The sequence below is a fragment of the Lutra lutra genome, chromosome 4, assembly GCF_902655055.1.
Source record: "Lutra lutra chromosome 4, mLutLut1.2, whole genome shotgun sequence".
Lineage (NCBI taxonomy): Eukaryota > Metazoa > Chordata > Mammalia > Carnivora > Mustelidae > Lutra > Lutra lutra.
Genome location: NC_062281.1, coordinates 3,811,852 through 3,838,670, shown reverse-complemented (window position 1 = coordinate 3,838,670; position 26,819 = coordinate 3,811,852). Strand labels below are relative to the sequence as shown.

The 26,819-nt window shown below is 59.7% G+C and overlaps 1 protein-coding gene across 12 annotated transcripts in view; it reads right to left on the bottom strand.

Moving 5' to 3' along the window:
* Window positions 1–26,819, bottom strand: part of TRAPPC9 (trafficking protein particle complex subunit 9) — a 532,249-nt gene that overhangs the window by 7,222 nt on the left and 498,208 nt on the right. For 7 of the 12 annotated variants that reach the window (XM_047725278.1, XM_047725277.1, XM_047725274.1 and 4 more), the window contains one exon: window positions 23,253–23,384. The exons of the other annotated variants lie outside the window; for them this stretch is intronic. In XM_047725278.1, the coding sequence (XP_047581234.1) occupies window positions 23,253–23,384 (132 nt within the window). The remainder of the gene's footprint in view (window positions 1–23,252; window positions 23,385–26,819) is intronic. 12 annotated transcript variants of the gene reach the window in all.

Here is a 26,819-nt window from a genome sequence, read left to right as displayed (position 1 = left end):
CTATAAATAGAAGCGGAGAGGAGGGAAGGGCCCTGGGGGGTGGCACTGGAGAGGCTCGAGGAGAGCGGAAGCTACCCGTGCCGGCCTGCATTTTGGCCAAAGGCAGCCACTGTTGGGTGGGGGCTCGGGTGGGGAGCCAGCCATGAGGATGGGGGACAGGGATACGCCCTGGGCGGGGAGGGGTCTTGTGCTGAACCCTCCTGCCGGTGTCTTACTCATCAGACAAGCCGACGGGCAGCCTCATGTCCCTCCTGGAGGGCGCACACGACAGGTGGGGCTGTGGTGTAGGGACACTGAGATGTGGGGAGCCGATGGAGCTGCCGGGGCCCAGGCCCAGGGCCTGCCCCCGCTACCCAGCTCTGTGGGAGCCTAACCCTAGAGAGCTTGCTGCGGGCCAGTGAGGTAAGCATGGGCTGCTCCCGTGTCCCCAGCGGGGGCTTCCCGGAGGAGGGTGCCTGGATCCATAGCTGTGAGAACCTTCTGGAATCCCAAGCCCTTAGCTTCCGCTCCTTCTGGAGCTCAGGACCAGATGGCTGGGGCTTAGTGTGGGATCCTCTTCTCCCACGCATAGCACAGAGTAGGGGCCTGGCAAGTCTGAGGCCACCAGTGATCACGGGGCTAGACTCTGGGACAACCAAGGGCCGGGAGCATGGCCGCAGGGGAGAGGCAGGTCCGAGGCAGGGTTTACGGAGCCGGTGTTGGGGGATGGCACATGAGGAGCCGATCCTGAAGACAAGTAGGTCAGAGGCGGCAGGCGGTCCGGCTGGGCCTCTGGGGCCCACAGGGGTCTGCCCAGCCTGCTCTGTGCAGAGAGGGTGGGCGAGGGGGCAGGGGCAGGAGCGAGCTCCCGGCAATCAGGACACGCTGCTAACCAGCTGGGAACAGCCGGGAGGTTCTGACCTCAGGGAGACTTCCCCCAGCAGAACTTCCCAGCCTGGCTGTACCCTGAGCGTCTGCTTTTCTGGGCCCGGGGCGGGCTGAGCATCCAGTGTGGACCTCACGAGACACACGCATTTTTCTGGCCAACATAAATGTGGGGCGGGGCCTAAACTTGAGAGTCACATCGGATTCAGGTGAGGCTTGGGGATTACTAGAGAAGCTCTGTCACTTTTTAAGCAAAGCAAAGAAATTCAAGCGGAAAAACAAGCAAAACCTAGGACGTGAGGAGAGTGGTACGGCGAGGGGACCCAGGGGCCCTGTCCTCCCTGGTGACGGCACCAGCTGGCAGGCCGTCCCTTGGAAGAAGTCACAGGCAGATCCGGTATGAGCCCCTGGAATGTCCAAGCATCCGGTAAAAAGTGGAGAACTTTCTCGAATGCCAACATGATAGTAGCCGACGTGTCTTCCTTCTTTACCAATGAGAGCCGTGACTGATCTTTTCTCTTGGGCTGACAGGAAGCCCAGCACCGACGGTGTAGCAAACCACTCTGGCCCTCAGCAAGCCGCCCTGCAGTCTCCACGCACGTGCACACACACACACTCACACTCACACTCACACACACACACTCACACACACACACTCACACACACACACACACACACACTCACACACACACACACACTCACACTCACACTCACACACACACACACACACACACACACACCCTCTTCTGCAGGTCTTGACCGATTATGCCAAATGCAGTTTCCCCTAGTCTGGACATTTAAATTTTAATTTGGCTACTTTATTGCATATTGAGGGAATTTGGGGAAGAGACCAGAAGCCTAAGCATGCCCAGGAGGTAGGGTGACGGTGTTCTGGGCAAGGCCTCGCAGGCAGAAAGGCAGTGGACATCGGGGGGAGGGGGCAGCAGAACGCACAGCCCCCCTCACTCTTCCCCACCCCCCACCCCCCTCCCCTGCTCACAAGGCCACACCCTCGGGGGAGCAGGCTCAGAGACGGATGGGCAGGAGGGGGGCTGGCTCTGTGGGTCCCAGGACCACCGTGAGGTTTCTGGGGAGCCCAGCGCAGCCACCAGGCACCCCCGGGTCGCGGGGCCAGAACGCGGGCTCTATCTGCCCGGTCGGTGATCGTCCAGGGTGTGCACCGTGTGAGGCCGGAGCTTGCTCTCACCTCACCAAATGGCACGCGTTTTTAGCAGTTACGGAGGTAGCTAATTCATAAAGCAGAATCCCTCCTCCCCGGCACCCAGGGAGGGAGCCCGTCTGAGGCCCACACGCGTAATCACCCGCGGGTGGAGGGCAGCTCCCGAGGAGTCGTGTGGCTCTCTTGGGTAAGTAATTTACTTTTACAACTTTTCATTAAAGATTAAAGGGAATTAAATCAAAATTAAGGCGAGCTGGAATTGCTGAATTGCAGGGGAGGCCAGCGCGGCTTGGAGCACTCGTGGAGAGACTCTCAGGCCCCGGAGCACCACTGCCAGCCTGGCACAGGGTGTCACTAGCATAGGAAGGGCACGGAGGGCACCCACTCGCCCAGAAGACTGCCTTGGTCTATATCCTGGCGTGGCTCGGCCTGTCTGTGCACCGTGGTGAACATGGGCAGAGACGCTTGGGTCTGGGGTCCCATCCCACGGACACCCTCCACAGCTTTGGGGCTGGGCTTCTCGGCTGAGCTCAGACGCCAAGTGGAGGGCTGGGGTGAGCCCTTCAGACCCCAGAGCGTCTGCTCTCTCATCGGAAGGCGGGCACCATGCCCCGCACCCAGCCAGAGGTTTGGTGCGTGGAGTAAAGGAGACGCGCCCAGCAGGGCTGAGCTGGGAGCCTGCCAAGCAGGGGGGCTGGGATGAGGGGCCCCAGGCAGCAGCTCCGAGCGTACTGCCACAGCCCCTTCAGTCCCAGAGATTTGAACCCAGGTCTCCCCACCACCAAAGCCGGCACAGGCCCCTTCCCTGAGGGCTCCGTGCTGACGGTGGCGTTTACAGCCGTCTGTGTCCCCCCTGCCTTCTGTGCTGGGCTCCTGGGGCCCTCTCCTGGGCACACAACCCCCGCCCCTGCATCACAAGGCCCTGCTCACACATCCCCTTCACCAAGGGAGCCTTCCAGGGGACTTGCCAGACTGTTCCCTTCCTGCCAGGCACACTGCCAGACCGCAGCCTCCCGGGTGGCGAGTGTGAACAGGGGACGGAGTCCTGGCTGGGGCACAGGAGGGGAAACGATGTCCCCCAAACTCGGCCCACAAACATGCGCCTCCTACATCACCTTCTTCCCATCAAGATGGAGAAGTGGGGCACGGAGCCTCGGGAGAGGCCATGGGGAAGGTGGGGCCCCAGAATGGGCAGAACTGGGATCCCCCATGAGTTCCAGAAAGGCCCCCCCACCCTACCAAAAACAGCACAAAACCTAAATACAGGAAGGCTGGTGTTCGGTCCCTGAAATCCGGGCTCTTTCTCACCATGCCGAGTGGTGACAAGTACAGGCCTCGAGTGCCCCCGGGACCAGCTCCCAGCACTTGGAAGGAAACGCAGGAGCACGGCTTGGAGCTGACGGGCCCCGGGTCCCCGTTCCTGCCTGTTGGGACAGGGAACACCCTGGCTCACCAGGGACAAACCTCTGGTAGAGCCACCCCCTTCCGAAGCCTCGACTAAGACACGCACGTCAGCCCGCAGGAGATGTACCGGGAGGAAAGCAGGAGAGAGAAATGGGGAATCTGCCTGCTGGCTGGTCGCGTTAGGCAGAGCCCTCGCTCTGAGCACAGCAGAGAATTTAAACTGACTCCTCCGACGCCGGCAACGTCTGCACCTTTTCGAACGCTCAGTTTTCATCTCGTTGCAAGCCTTTTACATAAAGCAGGTCCCCGCCACCCAGGGAGCCCCCACACTGCCTCCGTGGCGCGGCACCAAGCCCAGGACCTGCTCCCCTGCAGGCCGGGTCACACACCAGCGACCCGCAGGCCCTCCTCTCTGGTGACCAGGGACAAGGGGGTCAGTCCACACGGGCCGTGTGCTCTTCTGCCTGGGAGCCCACCCGGCTCGTCTGTCCAGTTCGGCCTCCCTCCCCAGGGAAGCTGCCCACCCAGTCCAGTGCCAGGGTCCCTGCACCTGGCACTGTGCACTGACCTGGGGGATGCAGCTCCTGAGGCCTGGGGCTGGGCGCCTCCACCGTTCCCCAGGGCCCAGCATGGCCTGTGTACGTGGGGCCTCCCACCGTGATTTGCAGGCCTGCCCCGGGCCGTGCCAAGGAGACAGGACTCTGGACTCGACGTCCAGTGGGGGAGACGGCAAAGCAGAAAAAGAAGGGTTTCGAGAGCGAAGCCCTAAAATGATGTTCGGTGCAGCGATGATTCCAGAGTATTCCAGACCGAGCTGAAGACCGCCTGCCTCTCCTGGTTCGTGTCGCCCTCCCCTGGTGCCCTGTGACCCCACCCTGCCCGTGGCAGCCTCCGCAGCCATGCGCAATGCCCCTCAAACCCTGCTCCTTGCCGACTCCTACTGGCCTCTTTAAAACTCAGCTCAAGCAGCACCTCCTCCAGGAAGACCACCTGTTCTACACCCAGGCCAAACCAGCTCCTTGTCACGCGGTGCACGGACCCGCCTCAGGAGTCTTCTGTGACAAGCTGCCTCCGGTCAAGACTTGCTCTTTGAGGGGATGGGCTCAGGACTCACTCACAGTGCCAACTGAATAATGAACTCAGCTATCTACTGCTTGCTGTGTGACCTGAGGTAACTCACTTAACCTCTCTGAGCCTCTGCTTCCCTGCCTGCTCCACGAGAGGGAAGAGCCAGATGCTCTCAGAACAGGCTGTCACTTCCCGGCACTCGTGCCCGGGCTCAGCCCCTCATCGTGACTGTAGGAAGCTGGGCACAGACCCCTCGTTCCGCTGAGCCACAGCCCTATGTGTGCTGCCTGCTGTGCTCGCTGGACACGGTGCCTGGAGCTGTCCCCCCCTCCGCACGCAGCCTGGGCCTGACACCTGGCTGGTTCTTGGCCCATGTTCATGGGTCAAACAGACTCTAGAACGACAACAGCCAGAGTTTCCCCTAGAACCACGGCGTCCTGGAGCACACTGTCCGTCAGGGACGACTGGGGCCCCAGAAGAGCCTTCTGAGCGGCCCAAGTGACCAAACCACGGGGTGGTGGTGAGCTTGCTGCTCTGCGTGTAACCGGGAACAGGGTCGGAGCTGCCCCTGCCACAAGAAAGCTGCCCCTTTGAGCCACCGGCAAGCACCACCCCACCACGTTCGCACCACCTTTGGAAGGGCGCTGAGGGGTTCACAGGGATACAGACAGACGGGGTGCCTCACTTTCTGCTTCCCCCAGGGCCTGGGGGAGCTGCCAGCATTGGGGGAGACTGAGGCCTGCACACACCCAAGGTGAGGGGCCCACCCCACCCCACCCAGGGTGAAGGGGCCGGACAGTGTAGGAGGACATAGCAGGGGGACGTCGGAGCAGAGAGTCTCAGGGTGAGGTGCCCCAGATGTCCCGGTGTGGTAAGGGCGGCATGCTGGTCCCAAAGGCCCTCATTGGAGCTACTCCTACCGACCGAGGCCTGGAGCGGTGTTCCCAGTTCCCAGGCTGAGCTTCTCTAATGAGCGCTGGAGCATCCCAGAGGCTTCCGAGAGCAGGAAGTGTGCGAGATTCCGAGTCTCGCTGATGAAAGCCTGTGCCACACGAAGTAGGGTGGACGTACCAAGTCCCAGAGGGACGTCTCCCTGGGGCCCTGGCCAGCTACGGTCTGCCATTCCCCCTCGGCCCCTCCAACCCAGCAGACGCCAGCACAGACAAGACATGCCCTTGGGCTGCAGCCCCATGCTACTGGCTGGGTCCACCCAGGTATGCAGAGGAGCATGGGGCGAGGGGCACCCCTGCACTGCTCAGCCCCCAGGGCTGGGCAGCCCAGAGCCAGAGAAGAAGGAACCTGACAGGGTCCATAGCAAGCTTGTAGCCTTCCGCTCTCTCAGGGACAGCCCTCGTGCCCCCCTCCAGGGCTGCGTGGCTTCTGAAAGGCCAGGATCTAGGGGTCCCGGGATCACCCCAAGGGCCTGAGGGATGTGTCCTGGGGGGGTCACTGGGACTGCAGCTGTCCACAGGGTTGCCAGCCCCAGCACAAGCAGGTGGTGTGCCCTGGAAGGTGCCATTCTAAGCGTCGGTGGCTGCCCTATGTCACATAAGCACCTGCTCCTCCCCCGTCCTCAGGCCAACAACGCAAGAGAGCTCTGCCCCTTCAGCAAGACCAAGACCAGCAGGACCAGCGCTTCCCGGGTGAGTGCTGTGCAGAGATGTCAAGACTGTCCTGGCGGAGACGGCTCCCTGGTCCGGTGACCACAGACAACACACCTGAGCAGGGCCGTGACTGGAGCTGGTGTGCGCCAGGGCTGCCCTGGGGGCGGGGCCAACAAGCCCTGCTGGGCGGCCGTCACCCCACCTCCGTCTCCCCGTCTGTGGGATGGGATGAGGGGCCTGCCAGGAGGGATGCTGGACAACAAAGGGCCCCAGAGCTGGGTGCGGCGGCTCAGCTGGGTGAGCATCCGACGGTCATTTCGGCTCAGGACACGATCTCGGGGTTGTGAGATCGAGCCCTGCTTGGGCTCTGTGCTGGGCGTGGATCCCACTTAAGATTCTCTCTGGCTCTGCCCCTCCCCACCCTCTAGATAAAGAAAAGGGCTACGGAGCATCAGGATGCTGTGTGCGAGCGCGCCGTCCACTCCCAGGGCTGGGTCCCTCCCCGGAAAGCCTTCCCCACTGCAGCCTGGCCACCCTGGCTGTCACTGCCTGTCCCTGCTGTGTCCCCACACACTGGGAGCCCCAGAGACAGGGCCCGAGGCTTACTCCTCTCTTGGCCAGCAAACGCCTGTGAATGAGGGCGTGTGTGAGAGGGAAGGGGCCAGTTCCTTCCGGAGCCGCTGTCCGCCTCCCCGCTCCCCGTCTCCCTGCAGCCGCTGCCTCCGCTACCACAACAGGATATGAACACCCACTCTTTCGAGGCTCCCTGTGCACTTGGCACTGTTCTCGTTGCCGTGGACGGATTACCCCATGAAGCCTCACAAGGGCCTTCTGAGGCTTCCTGGGACAACCCACCCACGGCACCGTCAGTCTTGCTGCTGCCGTTTTCCGGATGAGGCACACAGAGGTCAGGTCACCTGCCCGAGCTGAGATTCAGCCACCAAGCTCTCACGCCTTGCTTCCGTGTGAGTTCACCTGAGCCCCGCAGCAGCGGCTGGGAACACAGACTGGACAGATTGCCCCGTGGACACAGAGGAAATGAGTGCACCTCCCGCACCAGAGCCTAGAGCCCCTCTGCCGGGCGGCCCGGCTGGGGCTCTGCCCGCTCAGAGGCTTGCAGGGAGCCAGACTGGGTGGGGGGGGGGCTTGTCAAGAGCAGGGCCTGGACCAGGCCTGCGGGGCTGCAGGGGCCTCCCTGAAGAACGACCGCCCTGCTCCCCCAGAGCTGACGGATACACCGATGGAAATGAGTCCAGCCCGTCCATCCCCACGAACGGTTACAGGCTACCCACCCACTCCACATGCCTGGCCTTGCATTTGAGACGTCTGGCCCGGTTCTGTCACATGTCAGTCTGCAAACCACAGCGCTTCTCAGCTGCGAATGACCAGTAGCCCAAACTAAACAGAACGCACCTCTGTAGGGGTCCAGAGGCCCTGGATGCCCCGGGGTCAAGACCACAGCCCCTGGCTCTGACCACAGTGTGGCTCTCAGACAAGCCCGGCCCTTCCAGAAGCCGGGTCACCTGGAAGCATCCTTGCTCCGGGTATCAGGGCCTCCACCGGCTCTTATTCATCTCTCGGTCTCATTTCTCTAGCTCACTTCTGCGCACTGCCCACCTGCTTCCAACAACAGTGTGTAACCCCCGGCCATAGGCCTGGGCTTCTGCTTCTTTGCTTTCCGAAGCTGCTGACCATGGCTTTGTGGCACCCTCAGCTAACGTGATCCTCACAGCTTCTCTAACCTGCCTAGCTTTGGGGCTCCTGGGTCCACAGGCTGGATACTTCATCTTCTATCTTCACAAACTCAACCAACACTAGACTACATGTCGTCCGTCTATCCCTATCCACCCACCCACTTACCCACCCATCCAGGTACCCACACATTCATCCTCATCACCTACCTACTCATCTTTCCATCCCCCACCCTCCCAGCCCCCACCCGTCTATTGGTCCACCACCCATCCACCACCCGCCATCTATCCATCTATCTACCATCTACCATCCCTCTACCATCCCATCTACCATCCGTCCATCCACCCACCATCTACCATCCATCCGTCCGTCCATCCCTTTCTCCTTCCCTCTCTCATTCACTTTCCACCGTATTTCTCTATTTCATTTTTCTCCTTTACTAATTTATTCTGTTCTTCCTTCAGGGTGGGATACCCCCAGTGCCTGCTGAACTCTCATTAACTCTTTAGGGCCTAAACCCACAAATGTCTCCAACACAAGCCTTTCCTATTCCTTCCAGACTTTTCCACGCTTCCCTGGGGCCTTGATCGTGCGTTTACTGGGTGGTCTGAATCAAATAGGCCACACTGACTTACCTCTGACATCTGTTTGTCCTTGGCCCTGTGGCAAGCCACTCGTTTTAGGAGTTCCAGAATCCTCACTTGGAATACAGACTGAAAGCGGTCCTAGGGATGACGGAACGTGCCTGTGGCTGGCACGCCACCGAGCTGGACCACGTTAGCCCCCTTCCCTTACGCTGTGTCATAGTGGCTCACAGGATGGCTGGTTGTCTGTTGGTCCATCACCGCGGCTGGAACACAGTCGCACTGTTTGCACCGCCCAACCCCATTTCTTGGCACTTAATAGGTGGTCAACAAATGTTTGCTGCACTGAACTGACTTCCTCACGCCAGGTATGAACCCTCGAGCTGAGACCTGCAGATAGAGTCGCTCTGGAGCACTCTGGTTCATCTGGCTCAGGGGGACCCATGCGGGCAGCAATCCCGCGGGCAGCAGAGCCAAGCCTTCCCTGGCTCTCTGGGCCTCAGGGTCTTGCTGTGAGATGAGGTGGTCACCAGCGACCCCCAGAGCCCTTTCTGACTGCCTGGTCTCAGCCACCTGCTCACCAGCACATGCCACCACAGACTCACGGATGGCCTCAACCCCAGATGCCTACAGCAACCCCCAAGAGAGACAGCACTGATACCCCCAGGAGCACAGTGTGTGGTGGCTGCTGACACCCCCACAGGCGCTGCTCTAGGGTGCGGCCTTCGTCCCCCAGGGGCTGGCAGTGCTACCTGCACACAGCCCCCACCAGAGGCAGCCTTGACTTAGGGGCGTTGTTCCACCCCCTCTCCAGGTGGCCCACATCCAGTGTCTGGCTGACATGGGGTACTGAGACCCAGACCCTTCACCACAAGGAGCCACCCCTTCTCCAGAGCTCTCGTGGGATCGGCGGAAACTTCGTGGGGGCAGCATCTCAGCCCAGCTTCTCCCTGCACCAGAAGTGCTCCCTCCGTGTCCCGCAGGACCCCACGAGCCAGTCTCCACCCTGGTGCGGGACACAAGCTGAAGGTACAACTCTCTTCCCTCCTGCTCTCATAAAACCAGCCTTCTGTTTTGGCTCAGAGACTTAAACCCTGGCTGGACATCTTTCCAAGCCTCTGTTACCCCATCTGTAAAATGGGCCATAGCACTAAGTGCACAGAGCACCCGTGACGATCACACGAGGCGAACCACAGGAGCTCCACCTTGCATGGCACGGTCACTGCCTGGGGTCCCGGAAAGGGCCGGCAGGGTCATCTGCTTTGGCTTTCGGGGGCCAGCAGAGCAGGGGGTGATGGGATGGCCCTCTCCTGGAGGAGATTCCAGAGGCGCGGCTGGGAGGGGCCGACAAACAGGCCTCGGGAGCAAGCCTCTGTCGGCTCTGCGCCCTCCAGGCTGCTGCCGCTGAGTCAGTTAGGGGAACCCCGCCCCCATCTGATCACAGGGCCTGCCCGCAGGAAGAACTCCCTCCTGTCTCCTCCCCCTTCTCCGCTCCTGGTGTCTAAACCCCGCTGTCAGCTGACAGGCCGGGGCCTGATCGCCCCCCCCTCCACGTCTTGACCCCTGCAGGAACCATTCAGAATACCTTTCCTTTCATTTCAACACGTGTCGGCTGTTTTCTCCTTAACAACACAGCTTCCCCATACCCACCACAAGCCCCGGGTTGGAGGGTTGACATGCACTCGACCCCAGGCCTGGGGAGGATAGGCAGCCGCTCGACTACGGTGGGCAGGGTGTGGAGGGGCAGCTCCCAGGCCTGGCTTCCACCCCCAGCCCTGCCTCTGGGAGCCCCGGCCACCTGGACCCACACACTGCAGGTGTCTGACCTCCGGGCTTCATCTAAACAGAAGGCCTGGCCACGTGTGGATGCATGTCCGGAGGCTCTAGGTCCCCATGGAAGCCTGCCATCGGTGGGGAGGGTGGGGCGGGGGTTGGGGTTCGTGGCGGGTGAATACATGTCCTTCACTCTCTGTCCTTATAATCCCGGATTCGGAGAGCAAAGGGCAAGGAAGAGATCGTGGTAGCAGGAAGATGGGCTGGGAAGGGCCCAGCCTGGTGGAGTGCCAGGGTTCTGGGGGCCCCTTGCCTATCCCTTCCCTCTCTGGGACAGGCAGAGAGTGGCCCTGTGTTCAGAAGCCTTCCATAGAGCAGCAGACCAAAGGACGCTGGGTCCTCGGCAAAGCTGCTGACAGACCCTCAGAGGTCCCAGCAGCCAAGAGGGTCTCCTCTTCACTCCTCCCACACCCCCAGCCCCTGCTCCCTCTTCTGTGAAGCCCCTTGGACCTGCCCAAGTAGAGCAAGAGGCTCCTGTCGGTCCCCCATGCCAGGATGTGCCTTGCTCTGAGCACAGGCTCAGAGCCCTGACAGCTGGTCTCCTGGTCCGTCATGTTAGCACCAGATCTGCGGGGGCTGTGAGCTGTTCCAGGGTCTGCCTGGGCCACACGGGGCCCCACTAGCCCCAGCAGGGAGACTCCTGACCATCAACCCCTGCTCTGACCTCTGGGGGGACTTGGACAGTGCGTGCCGATAGGATGGAGAAGCGCAGACAAACCCCTTCGGGGTCGGCGCACTTCCCGCTGTGCTGTTGGGGAATTTCGGCAGGTCTGTCCCCATGACATGAAGTAGCACACCTCTTTCCCTAGCCTCGGGCCCTGCGTTAAGTTTAGGGTGAGGGCAGGCTCAGCGGCTTTCTTCTCAGGCTAGGGAATCCGAGGAGAAGCAGTCTTGGCCCAGTTGTAAGATCCAAGCCCCACCCCAGCAGACAGGGTTGACCCTCCTATAAAATGATGCAGATCTCGTCAGCGGCCTGCCGACGGGCTTCTCGTTAACAGAAAATAAAAAATTAGAGACAAAGAGTCCCCCGGGATGCAGGTTGGGAGGGTGGAGGCAGGGACCAGGCACTTGCCGATCCCCCAGGGCCCGGCATAACCATTGGTGAGAGAGTCACTTTCTGCACCAGAGATGGGGTACAACACCATGCCGACGCCATGCCTAGGTCTCGAGGCTGGGGTGTGGCAAGGCCAGAAGATCTGTCTGTGTGACCCCTGATGGGGCCTACCCGATCCTCTCCCCCTGGGCTGTCTCCCCTCAACCTTCACTGTCCACAGCAAAGGCCCAGGGACAGCTGGGAGGGGGTCACTCCCTCTAAGGGCCTGGCCTGCAGATGCTCAGGGAACGCCGGGTGATGAGCAGAGACCCCGGCCCTCCCGGCTCTGGAGCAGTGGGTGACGTTGCCCCAACTGAGCGGGGCCCCTGGGGGCTGCCATCTGCCCAGGGCCACTTAGCCCTCCCTAACCATGCTTGGGAGACAGGTGGCTGTTTGCAGACACAGTCTGTTCCTTGGGGAGCTGGGACTGGGGGTGGGGGGCTCTTAACCTGACAAACAGGAGATTTCATTAGGGCTCCAAACTCCTGTTGGTCTCCTCGGGCAGTACCCCCTCCCACCCTTGGGGGCTGCCTGTTGCTCCCAGTCTCCCTGGGTCATCTCTGGTCGAGGTGCCAGTGGGGGACCCTCAGTGGACTCTGGTTGAGCCCCAGCAGCAGTCCCCACCCCCATGCATGCCTGAAGTCTACCCAGCATGCCTGGGAGCTGTCTCCCTGCCGAGCACAGACTATGTTCTCACGCCCTGGCACAAGGAGGCTGACCCACTGCAAAGGCAGATGGGGGAGGGACAGAGCCTGCACCTGCCTGGCCAGGGGTCAGCCCAGCTGTCATCCCATGGAACCTGCCTGCCTGAGTGTCTGATGGCCAATAGGCTGCTCCTGAAGACACTCCTTTGCGGGGTTCTAGGTGCCCACCTGAGGGCCCCTGCAAGCTCTGAGATGCCCACTGCAAATAGGGCAAAAGCGGCCATGGCTCCCCTTACTCCTGAAAGCTGGGGGGCCCCTGCAGTGGGCTGATCCCACACCCTGCACACCACAGCCCGGGACAAGGAGGCCCTTGTGCTCTTCATCTACCATGTGAGACACCCCAGCAGGACACCAGGTGTTGGGGACATGGAGCCCCTCGGCCCGGGTGCTTTACACAGCGTGGGCGCCCAGCAGCGTGACAACTGCCCTGGGGAGCTCGGCGGGGCTCGGAGGTCCCGGGGTGACTTCATGGACCATACGGGCTAGTTCTGGTACTCTCTTGTCCTGAACGGTAGTGCAGGGCTTCTGCTGTTGGCCCGTGCGGGCCTGGGCATGGGGCAAGAGCCCCCCACATGCACCCCCAGTCCTGCAGCAGCTGCGGAGGGCCGGGAAGGCCGTTGGCTGGGGGCCCAACAGCAGGGGCCCAGGGTATTCAGGGACGTTGTCTTCACCTGGCTCACAGCCCACGCCTGGGACACCTTTGTAGCCTCTGACAGTCCCGCTTTGCCTGCCGTCCCCCAAACGCAGCACAGGCTCCTCCTCTGGGTGGTGGGACCTGGCCTGTAGTCCCCTCCCACGGGCTCGGAGGGTGACAGGGTGGCCATGCCCACGGAGAACCCCCTCCCGCGGGCTGCGAGCTGCCACAGCCCCTCACCTCCCAGGCCTGGCCCCGACCCCAAGTGTCTTCCAGGACCATCCGCACTCTGCCCACACAGCCAGCCATCTCCCCAGCACCCCACGTGGGGGCCCAACGGACCCTGCCTTTCACTCCCGCCTCCACCGCAGCTCAAGAAAGGCCCAGTGACACCTCCACGCCCCCCGCTTCCGCGTCCCCTCCATCCACTCTACCAGCCCCACCAGCTCCTCCTACCTGGCCTCCTGGCTGCTCTTCTCATTCTCCACAGAGCGGCACAAATCATGTTGCATAACTCCCCTGCTGAAAAACCACCAGTGGCTCTCTAGTTCACTTAGAATAAAAACCCACACACTGTAGCAGCCGCCCCAGGACCCTCTGGAGCCTGGCTCCTGCCCACCCCCATCATCCCCACAGCCCACAGGGCCTCCTTCTGTTCCTCAAAGACACCACGCTTGCCGCCACCTCAGGGCCTTTGCACGTGCTGCTGCGCCTGGAACACTGCCCCAGATCTGCACGTGATTGCACCTGGCCCATCATTCGGCTCCCAACTCAAGGTCTGCCCCCGGAGAGGTCCTTCCCAGACCCCACTGGCCCTCAGTTACAGTCCCTGTTTCGTATCTTAGCAGCGCAGCACCGAGTGAACAGTCTTCGTGTGTGGGTCTCTGTGGACCATCTGTCTCCCAGCAGAAGTCAGGAGAGGACGGAACAGACTCTCCCTCACAGCCGCAGAAAGAACCAGCCCTGCCAACACCTTGGTCTCGGGCTTCTGGCCACCAGGCCTGGGAGACCAGAGAGTTCTGTTGTCTGGGCCGCTCAGCTTGGACCTTGTTAGGGTGGCCTCGGGGGAGGAGCAAGGTGGCCCCCACCCGCTGTGGAAAGGGCTTACAAGGGGAGTACGGGGAGCAAGGGGTGCTGGTTACCATAGGGCATGGCAAATGCCCAGAAACACAGTGGCTCAAACAGCCACTGGGTTTGGCTCCTGGTTCTGAGCTGAGGTCAGGGGTTGAGGGAGGGCTCGGCAGGGCCGTCCATCTGCTCTGACCCATGTGATGTCCACAGGGCCCTTGCTCCTTCCTGACGCATCCCGGAGGCCTGCATGGCCCCCCATGGCACTGTGGTCTCGGTGTGGTCACACAGCGTACGTGCTGCTGACGTCTGAGGGGCGGTGAGGGAGCCGTCAGGCCAGTGGAAGCCATCAGGACCCTCTGCCATAATCTGGGGGGTCAAAGCAGCCACAGGGCCTCTCCTGATCCAACCAGGTGCAGAAAGAGGCCCGTCCTATGGACGGGGGCACGCAAGGACGCACCCGGAAACCACTGTAGTCGCGTCCAAAGAAAACACCATCTGCCCCAGGGGGACAGTTCTGCAGGCAGAACTGCGGGCTCCTGGCGCCCACCCGTAGTAAGGACTTACTCCGACACAACGAACACCATGGCTGGGACCCTGGTGGGCCGGGGGAGCAGTCTGGGGCACGGGCGGTGGGACACACGGACGTGGGCCGAGGAGGCCATTTCCGGCTCCGGGAAGCCTGCGGAGGAGCAGACGCCGGTAGCCTACAGGCGGGTCGTGGGAGGTTAGAATCAGCCTTTCTGCTCCCTCCTGCTCTGGCTGATCGGCCCCCCTGGCCACTGCTGACGAGCAGCACGTACCTCTCTGGGCCAAGGACATGGCCTCAGTGAGACTGCAACCACTGCTTTCTGGGCCTGCGTTTAGCAGGAAAGTGACTGCAGTCCCAGAGGGGCCTCCCGGGCAGGGCACCAGGCTCCTGGCCCGGGGGGTTGGCAGCCCCGGCCTTTGCTGGTAAAGGCGGGGGAGAGATGCAGGCCAGCCGGGCCCACCCACACCGTCTGTGGGGCTCGGGCAGGAGCACCAGTGGAGACCCGCCTACGCGGTATCCACACATTCACAAGCTGGACGTGGAGCTAACAAACCCGACGTCAGGTTTGTTTTATCCCTCCTCCTAAGCTGACAATGACACCTTCCAAAGGATAGGGAGGGCCGAGTTCAAATCACTCTAGAATCTTTGGGCCCCCAGGGCTCAGGGCAGGAGAGAGAGGACTCAGAGAGCTCCGGCCCTGGCCGGCTCTCCAAAATTCCTCCCCTCTCACACTTCGGTCTGCCGCACTTTCGATGATCTCGAGGCTGGAGACATCCCCTCTGATGGCAGGACACATGACAGACCCTGCACGTGCCAGCCCTCCAGCACGTGGCATCGAGCAGGCAAGCACTCCCATCCCTCTCTGCTCGCCGGGCTGGGTGGCCCCCACAGAAACGGCCCCTGATTGTCAGCCTGAACTCAGGGCCACAGGCCCACACACTCTCCAAAGCCGGTGCCCTCACCCCTTTCTGGAGCTCCAGTGCCCTCCTGCTCTCCTCTCCCCCGGCTACCCACGGTGCACGTTCACCTCCTGTGCTCTTCTCCCCTTCACACCTCCCTCCTCTGCACTCTCCACACTGGGACAGCGGCCCTCTACAGGGCAGGGACACTCCCTCTTGGCCCCCTGAGGAAGGGCCCTGCTACACCTGGGCAGAAGACAGGGAGCCCTGGCTCCCAACAGACGGACTCACAAGCAAGAAGCCTGTGTGGGGCTCCCCCCGCACCCAGGGCACCAAGCAGAGGGCTTGTTAAGGGCTGTGGCATCAGGGGCCCAGAGGAGTGGTGTGTCGTGAGCATCTGAGAAGCCAGCATGCGAATCAGACTGCTGGAAACAGTTTGTTCTCCTAAATCGTTCGGTCCTCTCCACCATCTTCTGAGCAGCCTGTGCTTGCTCAGCAAGGGGGTGCAGGCCTGGGAACGGGGGCCCCCAGGTCACCACTCTCAGCGATAAGATTTAGGCCTCCATCATAGCCCTGAGATGCACTCTGTCCCCCAGAGAGCGGGGATCAGAACCCTAGCTCTGAGGCTCCTGGGGTTATGGGGTGAGGCAAGGCAGCAGCCAGGGCCCTGTGGGCACAGCAGGCCCGAGCTGGAGAGAGACGGAGGCTCCAGCACGGCCCGGCCCGGCTCGCACCTCCCCTCTGAGCCCCGAGTCCATGCGGGCCGTCCCGGCTCACGGCTTCCCGAAAGCAGAGATGGGTCTCTCTGACGGGACCGGCTGACAGCTTGGTTCGTGCTACGAGGGAGCAGGGGAAAGACCCGTATTGACTGAGGACCTTAACAGCCACGAGCTACTGCGTGCAGCAGGCGTGTTTCAAGCAACTCGGTTTTGTCTTCTTAGTAACCCTGTAAGCTAGGCTTTCGGGAGAAGACGACCCGCTCAGGTGGGTTCGGTGACTTGATCAAAGCCCTGCAGGGAGCCGGGGTGGGACACGCCCGGTCTGACCACAGAGCTTGCGACCGTTTGCCACGGCCACGCTACGGCAGGTCTCTGGAGAGAGTGGGCCGTAAACCTGTGGATTTATCTGGGAGAACAGTTCCTTACTGAAATGCCTTTCCTGAGTCACGGGAACTCCAAAACTCCAAAAATCCGACGGAACCTTTGGCTTGTCCTCCCTGCCAGCCGGCCCTCTCATCTGTCCGTCCATCCATCTGTCCGTCCCTCTCCCAGCAAACCCTTTCACGGGCATCCACCAGGTACTGCCACTGGCTCCCCGCTGGGAACCCAGTGAGGTCCCTGACTTCCGGGCTCACCCCTGGGAGAGGTAGGAGAGGAAACCAGCAAGCAGCCTCCCCCCTGCACACACACCCGCATGCACGCACGCACGCACGTCTCTACGTTCATCAGTGACAGAGAGATGCGAGGCTGTCCGTGACGGTCTCTGTAAGGAGGTGACATTGACGCTGAGCCTGGAAGGAGCTGGACGCACAGATACCTGTGGGAACGTGCGTCAGGCCGAGGCCGAGCGGGTGGAAAGGCCTGAGCACACAGCGATCCTGGGCAGAGACGAGCCCAGGGCATGGGGGGCTGAGTTGGGGAGGGCCTCGAGAGTATGAGATGCGCACAGCTTTCCATCAGGTGAAGCGGAAGCCCCCAGGGGGCTTGTGGCAGAGGAGACGTGGGAGCTGGCGGGCTCCCTCGGCCTGCCACCAGCAGGGCAGAGTGACGGGGGCAGTGGGGGGGTGCTCAGCCCAGGTGAATGGGGGGTATGGTAAGAAGTGGTCAGGGGGTGAGTGAGGGGCCTGGAGGGGGAACGGCCAACAACGGGGATTTGGGAGCTCGGGGGACTACAGAGTCTGTCTTGCCTCGTGGCGCTGAGGTGCCCGTCAGCTGTCCGAGCAGGCAGGGGTTGTGTGGGGGAGCGACAGGCAGACACACGCCGCAGCACTGAGAAATCCGACAGTACCACCTAAGCGAGCGCCAGACACAAGGCCACCCATGGTGTGACCCCCTCCTGTGGACGCAAGATGTCCAGACTGATTGTGGAGACAGGAAGAGGGTGTGGGGCGGCCAGGGCTACGGGGAGGACCAGGGAGCGATGGCCCATCGTCTACAGCTGCTGCTTGGGTCTACAAAAATGCTCTCAAATGAGATGGTGCCGACAGGGGCAGTTTCATGCAGATTCTGAAGCTGCCGAATTACACGCGTTCCAGGGCAAACTGCGCGGCGCAGGACTTCTAGGCCGGGTGGGGACGGGGGGAGCTGTGGCACAGGCAAGAAGCCCTGGGGCTCGGTGAGCGGGCGGAGATGTGGGCATCCGCGCACCCATGCGCTGAGAGCAAGGGCAGGCCCACAGGGCGATGCGTCCCCGGGGCCCGTGAGGGAGGCTCTTTGAAGGAAGGGAGATCAGCAGGACCGCACCGGAGACACCGAGAAGAAGGCGCTGGAGCCGACCAGACAAAGGGCTGTAAAGGGGGCAGGAACTGGGGGGTGCCCAGAGGAGGGCGGGTCACAGGAGGCCCCAGCAGCTCTGCGGAGGGGCACGAGCCGCTGATGGAGGGGGCCCAGGAGGACTGCGGAGCTGGACGTGGGAGCAGAGCCACACCACAGCCCAGGACACCATGCAGAGGTGGGTCCCGGACAGTGGCCAGAGCATCGGCTGGTTTCATCTGCTCCCTCCCCGCCCCGGTCAGTTCATCTTCTCCGTCCCGTGGCTCCTTGCTCACAGACCTTGCTCAGAAGAGGCCCTACCATAAGGACCTGGGCAAGTGTGGCCCCGTTTGGGAGCAGGAAGAAGGGGAGCCCAAGCTTCAAGCCCGCCTCCACAGGGTCCCGCCCAGAGGGCGCGCAGCCCTGTGCTCCTGCCCCAGTCTGCGCTCCCCCGAGCAGATGGCCACTTCCGTCTGAGCTTTGGGACGTGCTGATGCCCCAGAAGGTGAAGAGCCAGGATTTCAAAGGAGGTGCTGGGCCCGGGCAGGAGAAGAGTCAGTCTAAGAACGGAAAACGAGGGAGCACTCATGATCTGCTCACGGGTCCAGACCGCGCCAGGTGCGGAATGCAGCGGACTGGGATGGCCCTGAGCAGGCAGAGAGCTGGGATCCTGGCAAGCCCCAGTGGTGGCCGGAGTGGGTACGAGAGACACATGGTCTGGGAATGCAATGCCCACACCAATCTGCATCTGGGTCACAGGGACGGACGCTTCTCCCGCAGCTGAACTCCACACACGGAAATGAACACCAGCCCAGCCGGCCACACCGACCACTCCGTGTCCCTGTGCTGCTCCCTGCTGGGGACCTTTGCTGGGGCCAGGGGGTGGGACAGCTGCTTCACTGGGCTCCTCCACACTGGACCCGGAGCTCAGAAACTGCCTGTGGCCCCTTTTAAGGACACAGATCCAGTCTGGAGAGCTTTATCCCCAGAAGGGTTACAGGCACAAAAATAATCACCGAGCAATTTTCATAGACAAAACATCTAACACAAAAAGCAATTCAACAGCTTTCTCACTAGTCCTCAGGGAACCTGTCAAATCCCTTTGGCCCCAACACAGACAAACAGAGATGGAAAGTAAGTTTCAAAGACTGGGCACTGCCTCGGGCTCTGGCAGCCCTCGCAGGACGTGTGTCTTCGGTGGAAACCTGCTCAGACGCGGCCCCAACCTGGTCATCCTGAGGTTCCCCGCTCCAGCTTACTGGGTGGCCCACAGCCCCCATGGCCCCAGGCTGGGCCAGGCCTCCTCCCCAGCCTGTGCTCTGTATCCCACCCCAGTGTGAGTTCCTGCAGAGGCTCACACGCATTCTCCAAACGCAAGTTGTAATCCATTGATAAACCTTCCTTCTGCAAACACGTATTGATCTCTGCACCAGGGTCTCTAGAACCTGATAATCGTTCAAATCAGGGCTCTGACGCTTACCACCAATGGGACCTTGGACAGGACACACCACTTTGGGACATTTCCATTTCCTTATCTGTGACGTTCCTAACCAGCAACAGGTAGGGACACAACAGGCCACCAGTGGGGTTTGTTTTTAGGGTCCCAATCCCAGGGCTATACCCACAGAAGGGAGGACACGAGTGGGTCACAGGCTTGAGGCTCTGCATTCAACAGCCCCACTCTGGCCTGGCTTCTCCTTAAAGACCCTTTTTCAGAGGCAAAGCTAAGCAGATGTCACATCTCTGGGGAGCATCCTGTTCTCCAGAGGGAACTGCCTCCTGCTTCCACACTTCTGCTGTAACTGTATCCATCACACATTCTGTGCATCTGTGAGCCCCGGCCCAGCCTCTCACAGCCCTGGTCGAGAGCTGCTGCACCACACCCACCGCCATCCGTTCCCTTGGCGATGACCACAGCCATGGCTGCCAGCCTCTGCTGGCCCCAGGGCCTTTGTATGCGCCACCTGACTTAATTCCCATGATAGCCAATGAGACAGGAATGGCTACTCGTCACACTACAGACATGAAGACAGCCCCCAAGAAGCCAAGGGACCACATGGCTGGGCCAGCTCTGATGCTCAAGTCCTGCTCCCCCAGCTCTGGCCAACTGTTCTGGTTTGGGGCTGAGTTGAGCACGACACAAGGAGAAAATGCAAAGTGCTGTGAGAGGAGAGTCAAATTTTCCTACCCACACAGCAAGGTCACTGCTGGGCTGGCCAGGAAGGGCCCTGTCCTCACTGGGGGCCCTTCAAGGCTGGGTGACACAGGTCCCCATAGGGAACCCAGGCAGGTGTGGGCAGGGAGGGGAGAAGCATCCAGATGGAGGACACCGGTGGGCCCAGTGCAGAGGACGGAAGGTGGGTGTGAGCCACAGCAGGTAGCTTTCCCAGCTGGGTCCAGATCTGCTGGGGCTAGAGGGACAGCAGATGTGATGGGCCCATGGTCCCAAGAGAAATCCCAACGGCCCAATGCCACTCCTGGCCAGGAATCCACAATGCAATGACTACTGGCCAGTCCTGCCAGTCTCCAAGGCCTAGGTGTAGCCCACAGCCCACTTACAAACCCACTCGGGATCCAAATGGGAAGTGATCATTCATCAAGCCAAAGGGCCCAGGTGTGTGCATAGGTGAGCCCAGTCACACATGGGTCCACGCACACGGGTCTGCACACGTGGGTCCTCGCACGTGGGTCCGTGCACACAGGTGGGGAGGAAGAGGACTGGATGGAGCGCCCTCTTCTCCCCACCACGGGGGCCCCACCAAGACAAGAGTATCCCCTCGTTCTGGAATGAGGAAACAGAAGCCGCCTGCCCATGGGCACCCACAGTGGCAAGGGGCTGAGTCAGAGCGGACGGCTCCTTGCTGGCGAGGCCCAACCACTCCTTGCTTTAGGAGCAGCCCGGGGCCCACAGGAGCCGCAGTGTCCTTGCTGGTGGGGTGAAGGACAAGGACTAGGCACCCATGTGGGCCCCTTGCTCCCAGGGGCTGCTGACTCACTTGGGGAAGGTGAACATCGGGAAAGACGACGCAGCAGCCCGGGCCAGAGCCTTGGGAGGGCGCCTTCCACAGGCCCTGTACCCCCTCATCCCAGCTGTCTCCAAGGCCACCCTGTCTCAGCCCCACACCCCACGGCCCCAGGGTCACCAAGAAATCCCACACTCTGCCCATCAGCTCCCTGCTCCAATGTACCCCAGCTGACCCCCTGCCCCCTGCCTGGAGTCCTGCTCATCTCCTGGTGACACAGGGAGTCCCCAGTGCAGCCCCAGCGCGTCTCTGCAGGGCTGGGCATGGAGGCGGTGGGGCCTGGCTGGGCTGCCACATCCCCTTCCAGCCTAAAGCCTGCTCTCCCCACTGTGACCCCTCTCAGGGGCCCCACAGGGCAGGGGCTTCACGCCCAGGCCGCTTCTCAGCGGGGAGCCTTGCTCCCAAGGGAGTGCTCGCCTTCCCAGAAGCACCGCGTGGCAGGGCCCGACCAGCAGAATGCCAGGCGCACCGAGGTCTCTCCCTCTGTCTTTCCTCGCCCTGGACATTTTAATAGGTTTTAACTAAAATCCAAAGGAAAAGTGAGACGGTACTTAGTGCTAACTGGGATCATTAAAACGACAGTAAGGGAAGATAAAGCGCCCCGTGGCTACCAGAAGAGGTGCCTGCTCTGGGGTCATTCCTGAGGCTAAAATCACCCCCGCCCCCCCGCCCGATATCCAGCAAAGCAGCAGATCAGTCTGAAAGGCAGACTGCCTCTCGGGTGACCAAGGTGGTGACGGGAGGGCCCTCTCCAAAGGACAGGACTCGGGTCAGAGGGGCAGCCACTCCCTCTGTGCCCACACCACAGCCCCCACGGCTTCGTGGCCCCCAAGGCTTTGTGGCCCCCATAGCTTTGTGGCTCCCGTTCCATCGCCACCAGGGCCTCCCAGGCACCTGCTGCTTTGCGCTGGAGTCCGTCGCCCCGGCGCACCCTGGCCAGCTGCTAATGCAAGCCGCACCATCTCCACGGGCCTCTGCGAGGCAGCCCCGGTGCCTAAAACCAGTCGCAAAGTGAGTCAATGCATCTTTCACCCCGTGACCCTTCGTTCAATCCCTCCTGTGTGCCAGGCACTCTTCCAGAAAAGACAAAGTTTCTAGAAAGAAATGGAACCTCAAAGAACTACCTGCTTTCAAGAAGCTCATATTCTGGTGGGGAAAGCAGAAAACCGGCCAAGAGGACGTGCCTTGTTGGCGGGGATGGGTCCTGAGAAAGGGCCCCACTGGGGGGGGGCAGGTGCAGGATGAGCAAACAGCAAAGCGGGCACCTGGGAGGGGAGGGGAGGGGAGGGGAGGGGAGGGGAGCTCTCTGGGCTGGGTGGGTGGGCAAGGGAAGACCTTCCGCTCCTGCCGACCGCTCAGCAAGGGCAGATGCTCCCCGTGCTCCCGGGTCCTCCCTCGCCCCGGGGCAGGCACCGTGCTCCCCAGGCCAGAAGCAACGGCCGGCAGGGAAGAGGCACTTGCTAACATTTACCGAGGGAATGCGGGTGTCTCCCTGCCAACCCGAGAGCGCCTCGCTGCCGTTCACTATGGAGACGATCACGTCCCGATAAGGACAGGAAGGCTGGGTGAGGGGAAGGCACGCATCTGGCTGACAAGTGAGGGCAGAGCTAGAACTGGCCTCAGCTGCCTGGGCCCAGCCCCAACCCCAGCACACACTCTGGAAGTCCCGGAGCGGCAGAGCACACAGTGGGCCAGTCGCAGACAGACATGTGCCAGTGCCGTTTACCTTGCAGTGACACGCGACAAAGCGGCTCATGAAGAGCCGTGACTCCAGGGCTCCCCAACACAGCCAGAGCGGGCCCAGCAGGCTTCTCAGCAGCTGCGGAGCCTGGGGCTGGACCCCCGGGGGAGCACGGGTCTCTCCCACCTGACCCTCATGCCCCGTGTGTGTCCTGCGTGTGGCCTCCTGTCGACACAGGGAGGGACCCCACAGGAGGCCCTCAGGGGGCCCCCAGTTCTCCAGATGAGCTCTCTTTGGCTCCTTTTCCTAACAAATGCAAGAGACTAGAGCACTGGTCTCTGGAGACCGAGAACCAGGCTGTGATCAGTCATTCGTTTTGTGTCTTCCTTTCCTGTAAACGTTTCCCCTTTCCACAAGCTGATAAATTCGCTTTTCCCAGAAACTGAGAAGAGGGCCTTTGGCCCAGGCCAGGCACAGAGCGTGTCTTTCAGGGCGAAAAATCACCAGCTGCTCTCGGGGAGCACCAGCAAGTTGAGGGGCGGAGGCCAGGTCCGGGAGGGAGGGCTGTGGGCTGGCGCGAGGCACGGGGTCACCCCCAGCACAGACACGGCCTCAGCCGGGTGTGAGCACCGAGTCTGGGTCACCGCTGCCCTCTGCCCTGTGGGCTACAGGGCCCTGGGAGAGCACGCTTCTCTCTTTCCCCAGGGCCCCACGACAAAGCCTGTCTGACCCCAGCCAGGACCAAGTGCCCCGTCCTGACCACCATGACCATCTGTCCTTCCAGCTCAGGGCCCAGGCCTCAATGTAGCTGTGCCCACAGGGAGCACCCCTCTCTCCACTTCTGCTGCTGAAATCCAACTCTACCTTTGGGGCCTATCCAAAGGCAGGTCCCCTCCCGACCCCTGACTGCTATGATACCTTGAGGACATGTGCTGGGCACAGGGGCAGCCCGGCCTGGTGGCTCACGGTGCCCCTGCAGCTGGGGTGTCTCTCTCCTCTCCCTGGGCACTCCCGGAATCATGGGTGGTCGCCTCCAGCCCTGCTCCGACCCTAGAAAAGACAAGAGCACCGGGCTGGGCAGACTTAACCGGCCCACACGAGTCAGGGGGAGTCAGGACCCAGACACAGTACCCTACGAGGACACTGGCCCGCACACCAATGCCAGGCCCAGCCCAGTCAGATGACTGGGAGCCCAGAGTCCCCCAGTGGCTCAAGCAGAGCCTGGTCCTCGAGGCCAGCGCACTAACCGGGGACGTGAGTGGCCATGGGAGTCCTTCCGTTGTTCGTGGCTCAGCACTGACCATCTGTCCTCTGGGCTCCAGAGAGAAGCGGGCCTCCTCAGAAAGGCTGGATGGCACAGGGGTGGGACTGAGACCACGGGTTAGCACGGCTTCTCCGCAGAAAGGAGATGCTCGCAACGCACTCAAGAAGTGTGATTCTGAATCGATGGCCCGATTCCCCGCAGCGCCAGGCCCTGAACGCAGCCTCCGGAGTGCTGCCTGTGAGCGGGCCCCGAGCATGCCGGGAGCTTTGTCTCCATCCATCTGCCTGTGAGCACGCGTGTGTGTGCGTGCACATGCGTGTACACATGGAAGGGAACACAGCTGTGTCACGGCAAGACACACCCGTGTGCAGCTTCAAGAGCTCCTAAGCCAACAAATACATTTCACTTGAGAAATGACAATAAAGTTCCTTTGGGAAAACAGAAAGGATTTTGAGACCATAAAAGCAAAAGTCCTCCATGCCTCTGAATTCATATAAAATGACCATATCATCATTTGTTCCTAAAATTTGTGCCTTAAACCCTCTGTGGCTTCCTCACTCTTTGACTCCTGTGTGACCACGCCTGGAGCCTCCCACCAGCCACCCCAGGGCTCTCCCACCGCTGGCCTCATCGCAGACTGAGCCCCGAGCACTTGGGTCCCAGCCACCCCAGAGCTCTCCCACTTCTCCCAACACACCTTGATCCTTCGCCTTCCGTGACCCTGTGCCTTGACCATCTTTGAAAACTCAGTTCCATTGGTACCTTCTCCGGTACTTTCTACCTCACGGTCAAAATGAAACACACTCGTCTCTTCTATGGATTTGTTCTAGCATTCAGGAGATAGTCTTCTGGATTCCCTGTCCCTGTGCTGCTCCCAGGCCGTGTCCTCCTCGGGGCAGTGCCGAGAGGGGCCTGGCAGGCGCCAGGTGCTTAGTAAATGTCTGCCGCATGAAGGACGGAGGGCTTTATTTTACTGAAGTTTTCCCAGGCGAGCTCTTAAAATTCCTTGGATCTAGTTCCAAATTAGCCACATAGGAAACAGAGTGTGCCTGTTTTATTCCTAGCGTTCTCCTCCTGGCCTTGTAGGGGCTAGGAAAACATTTCCTGAATGAGCAAATAAATGAATAAATGGCTTTCTTCTTGACAATAATGCATAAGTTACTCCTCCTGGCCGTGAGACTTCTTACATAATAATGGGCACTTTGGTGGAACAAAATCATGTCACAACATCTACAGTGGAAGACTTTCACTTCCAATCAAGAAGGAGTAGAAGGACAGATTTACCCTCCTTCTGGCATAAGACAAACGGAGACAAAATGCAGAGAACAATGGCTTTCAAGAGATTGGTCATCAGGCGACAAGGTACAGTGACCCACGAGATGAGAAAGAAACGAGGTGAGCCCTGGAACACCTCAGCTCGCTTCCTTGAGAGCTTTGGGGTCGTAACGCAGGAAGAAGGGCCCCCACATGTCTGTGGGTTGAGCAGACAGAGAGTCGAAGAGATGAACACGGCTACAGCTCATAGGATAGAAAACCCAAAAGACAAGAGCAAGAGGGGACTACAGAAGATCCCCCTCATGTACTCAGCGGAGTACTAGAAAGATTCAAGGCCAGGGCAGGCAAGGGCTGCCTCAAAGGACCAGAGGGAAATGTGTCTGGGGGCACCCACAGACCCAGAACAGTGCCTGCTCCCAGCAGCAGACAATCAAACATCAGCGTCTGCAAGGTGCTAGCCTACTTAGAAAGCTCTCTCCTTCCTAGTGGGGCATAATTAGCACTAGACTAAACACTGCTCTGGTCCTGCCCCAAAAATCCTGAAAGCAAAAACCAAAATGATATAACTTTTCCTAAGTAATAAAACCGTGTCCTAGAATCTCAAGGATATTTATATCCAGCACTCAACAAGATCAAATTGATAATGTCTGGCATCTAGCGAAAGATCACCAGGCAAGCAAAGGTACAGAAAAACATGACTCACAATGAGGAGGGAAGAAACGACCAATCAAAACAGGCCCAGAACTGACACAAATGTCAGAATTAGCAAATGAGAACATTAAAGCAATTACATCTCTCCCAGATGTTCCAGAAGTGAAGCAATGACACAGAAGGCACAATGAAGACCCAATTCAAACTTCTATCCATGAAATGTACAATATCTGAGATGAAAACACACTGGGTGGGTTAACAGCAGATTTTACACTGTGGAAGAAAAAGGAGTATATTTGAAGACACAGCAGTAAAAACTATCCAAAGTGAAATGCACAGATAAAATATTTTTTAAAAAAGAACATTAGTAAGCTCTTTAAACATTTTAAGTGGCCAAACGTATCTGCAATTGGAGTCCCCTGAAACAGAGGAGAATGGAGGGAGAAAGAAGAAAATGACTGAGAAATAATGGCCAACATTTTTCTGAAATTGATAGAAACTATAAATTTCTGGATCCCCAAAGCCAATCTAATCCTAAGTGCAAGAAATACTAAGTAAACTAAACCAAGGCACACTCTAATCACATGGCTCAAACCTAGTGGTATTAAAAGCAGCTAGGAAGGGGGGCTGGTGAGGGGAATATGCGTGACATACAGGGAAACAAAGAGAAGAATGATAGCAGCTTCTTATCAGAAACAAGGTTAGATGGGAGACAGTGGAGACCATCTAAACTACTTGGTGGGGCAGGGGGTAGAGGACAGCTAGCCTAGAAATTGAAACCAGGCAAAAAAGAACTCCTTCAAAAACTAGGTGACATAAAGATTTTTTTTCAGAAATATAAAAAGCAGAAAGAATTTAGCAGAAAGAGACCTGAACATTCAGAAATGTTAAAATCTTTTAGGCACAAAGAAAATGACACCAAGTGAAGACACAGATCAAGAAGAAGCAATGTGGGCACAGGAATGGTAACTAGATGGGTAAATACAGAAGATTTTTTTTTTCTTATTTAAACCCCTGTACAATAACAATGTTTTGTGGGATTTGCCATGCGTATAGAAATAAACTGTGTGACAATAATATTAATGTTCAGAAAGAAGAATTGGAACTATACTACTAGAGGTCCTTAAAGTATACATAAAGTTGTTCATTGTCACTTCTACAGAGATTGTGATAAGATTAAGATGTATACTATAAACCCTAAAAAAGCCCCTAAAATAATAAAATGAAAGAGTTAGAGTTAAAACCCAACAAAGGAGATAAACTGTCTTTGTTCGCGGATGACATGATCATCTATG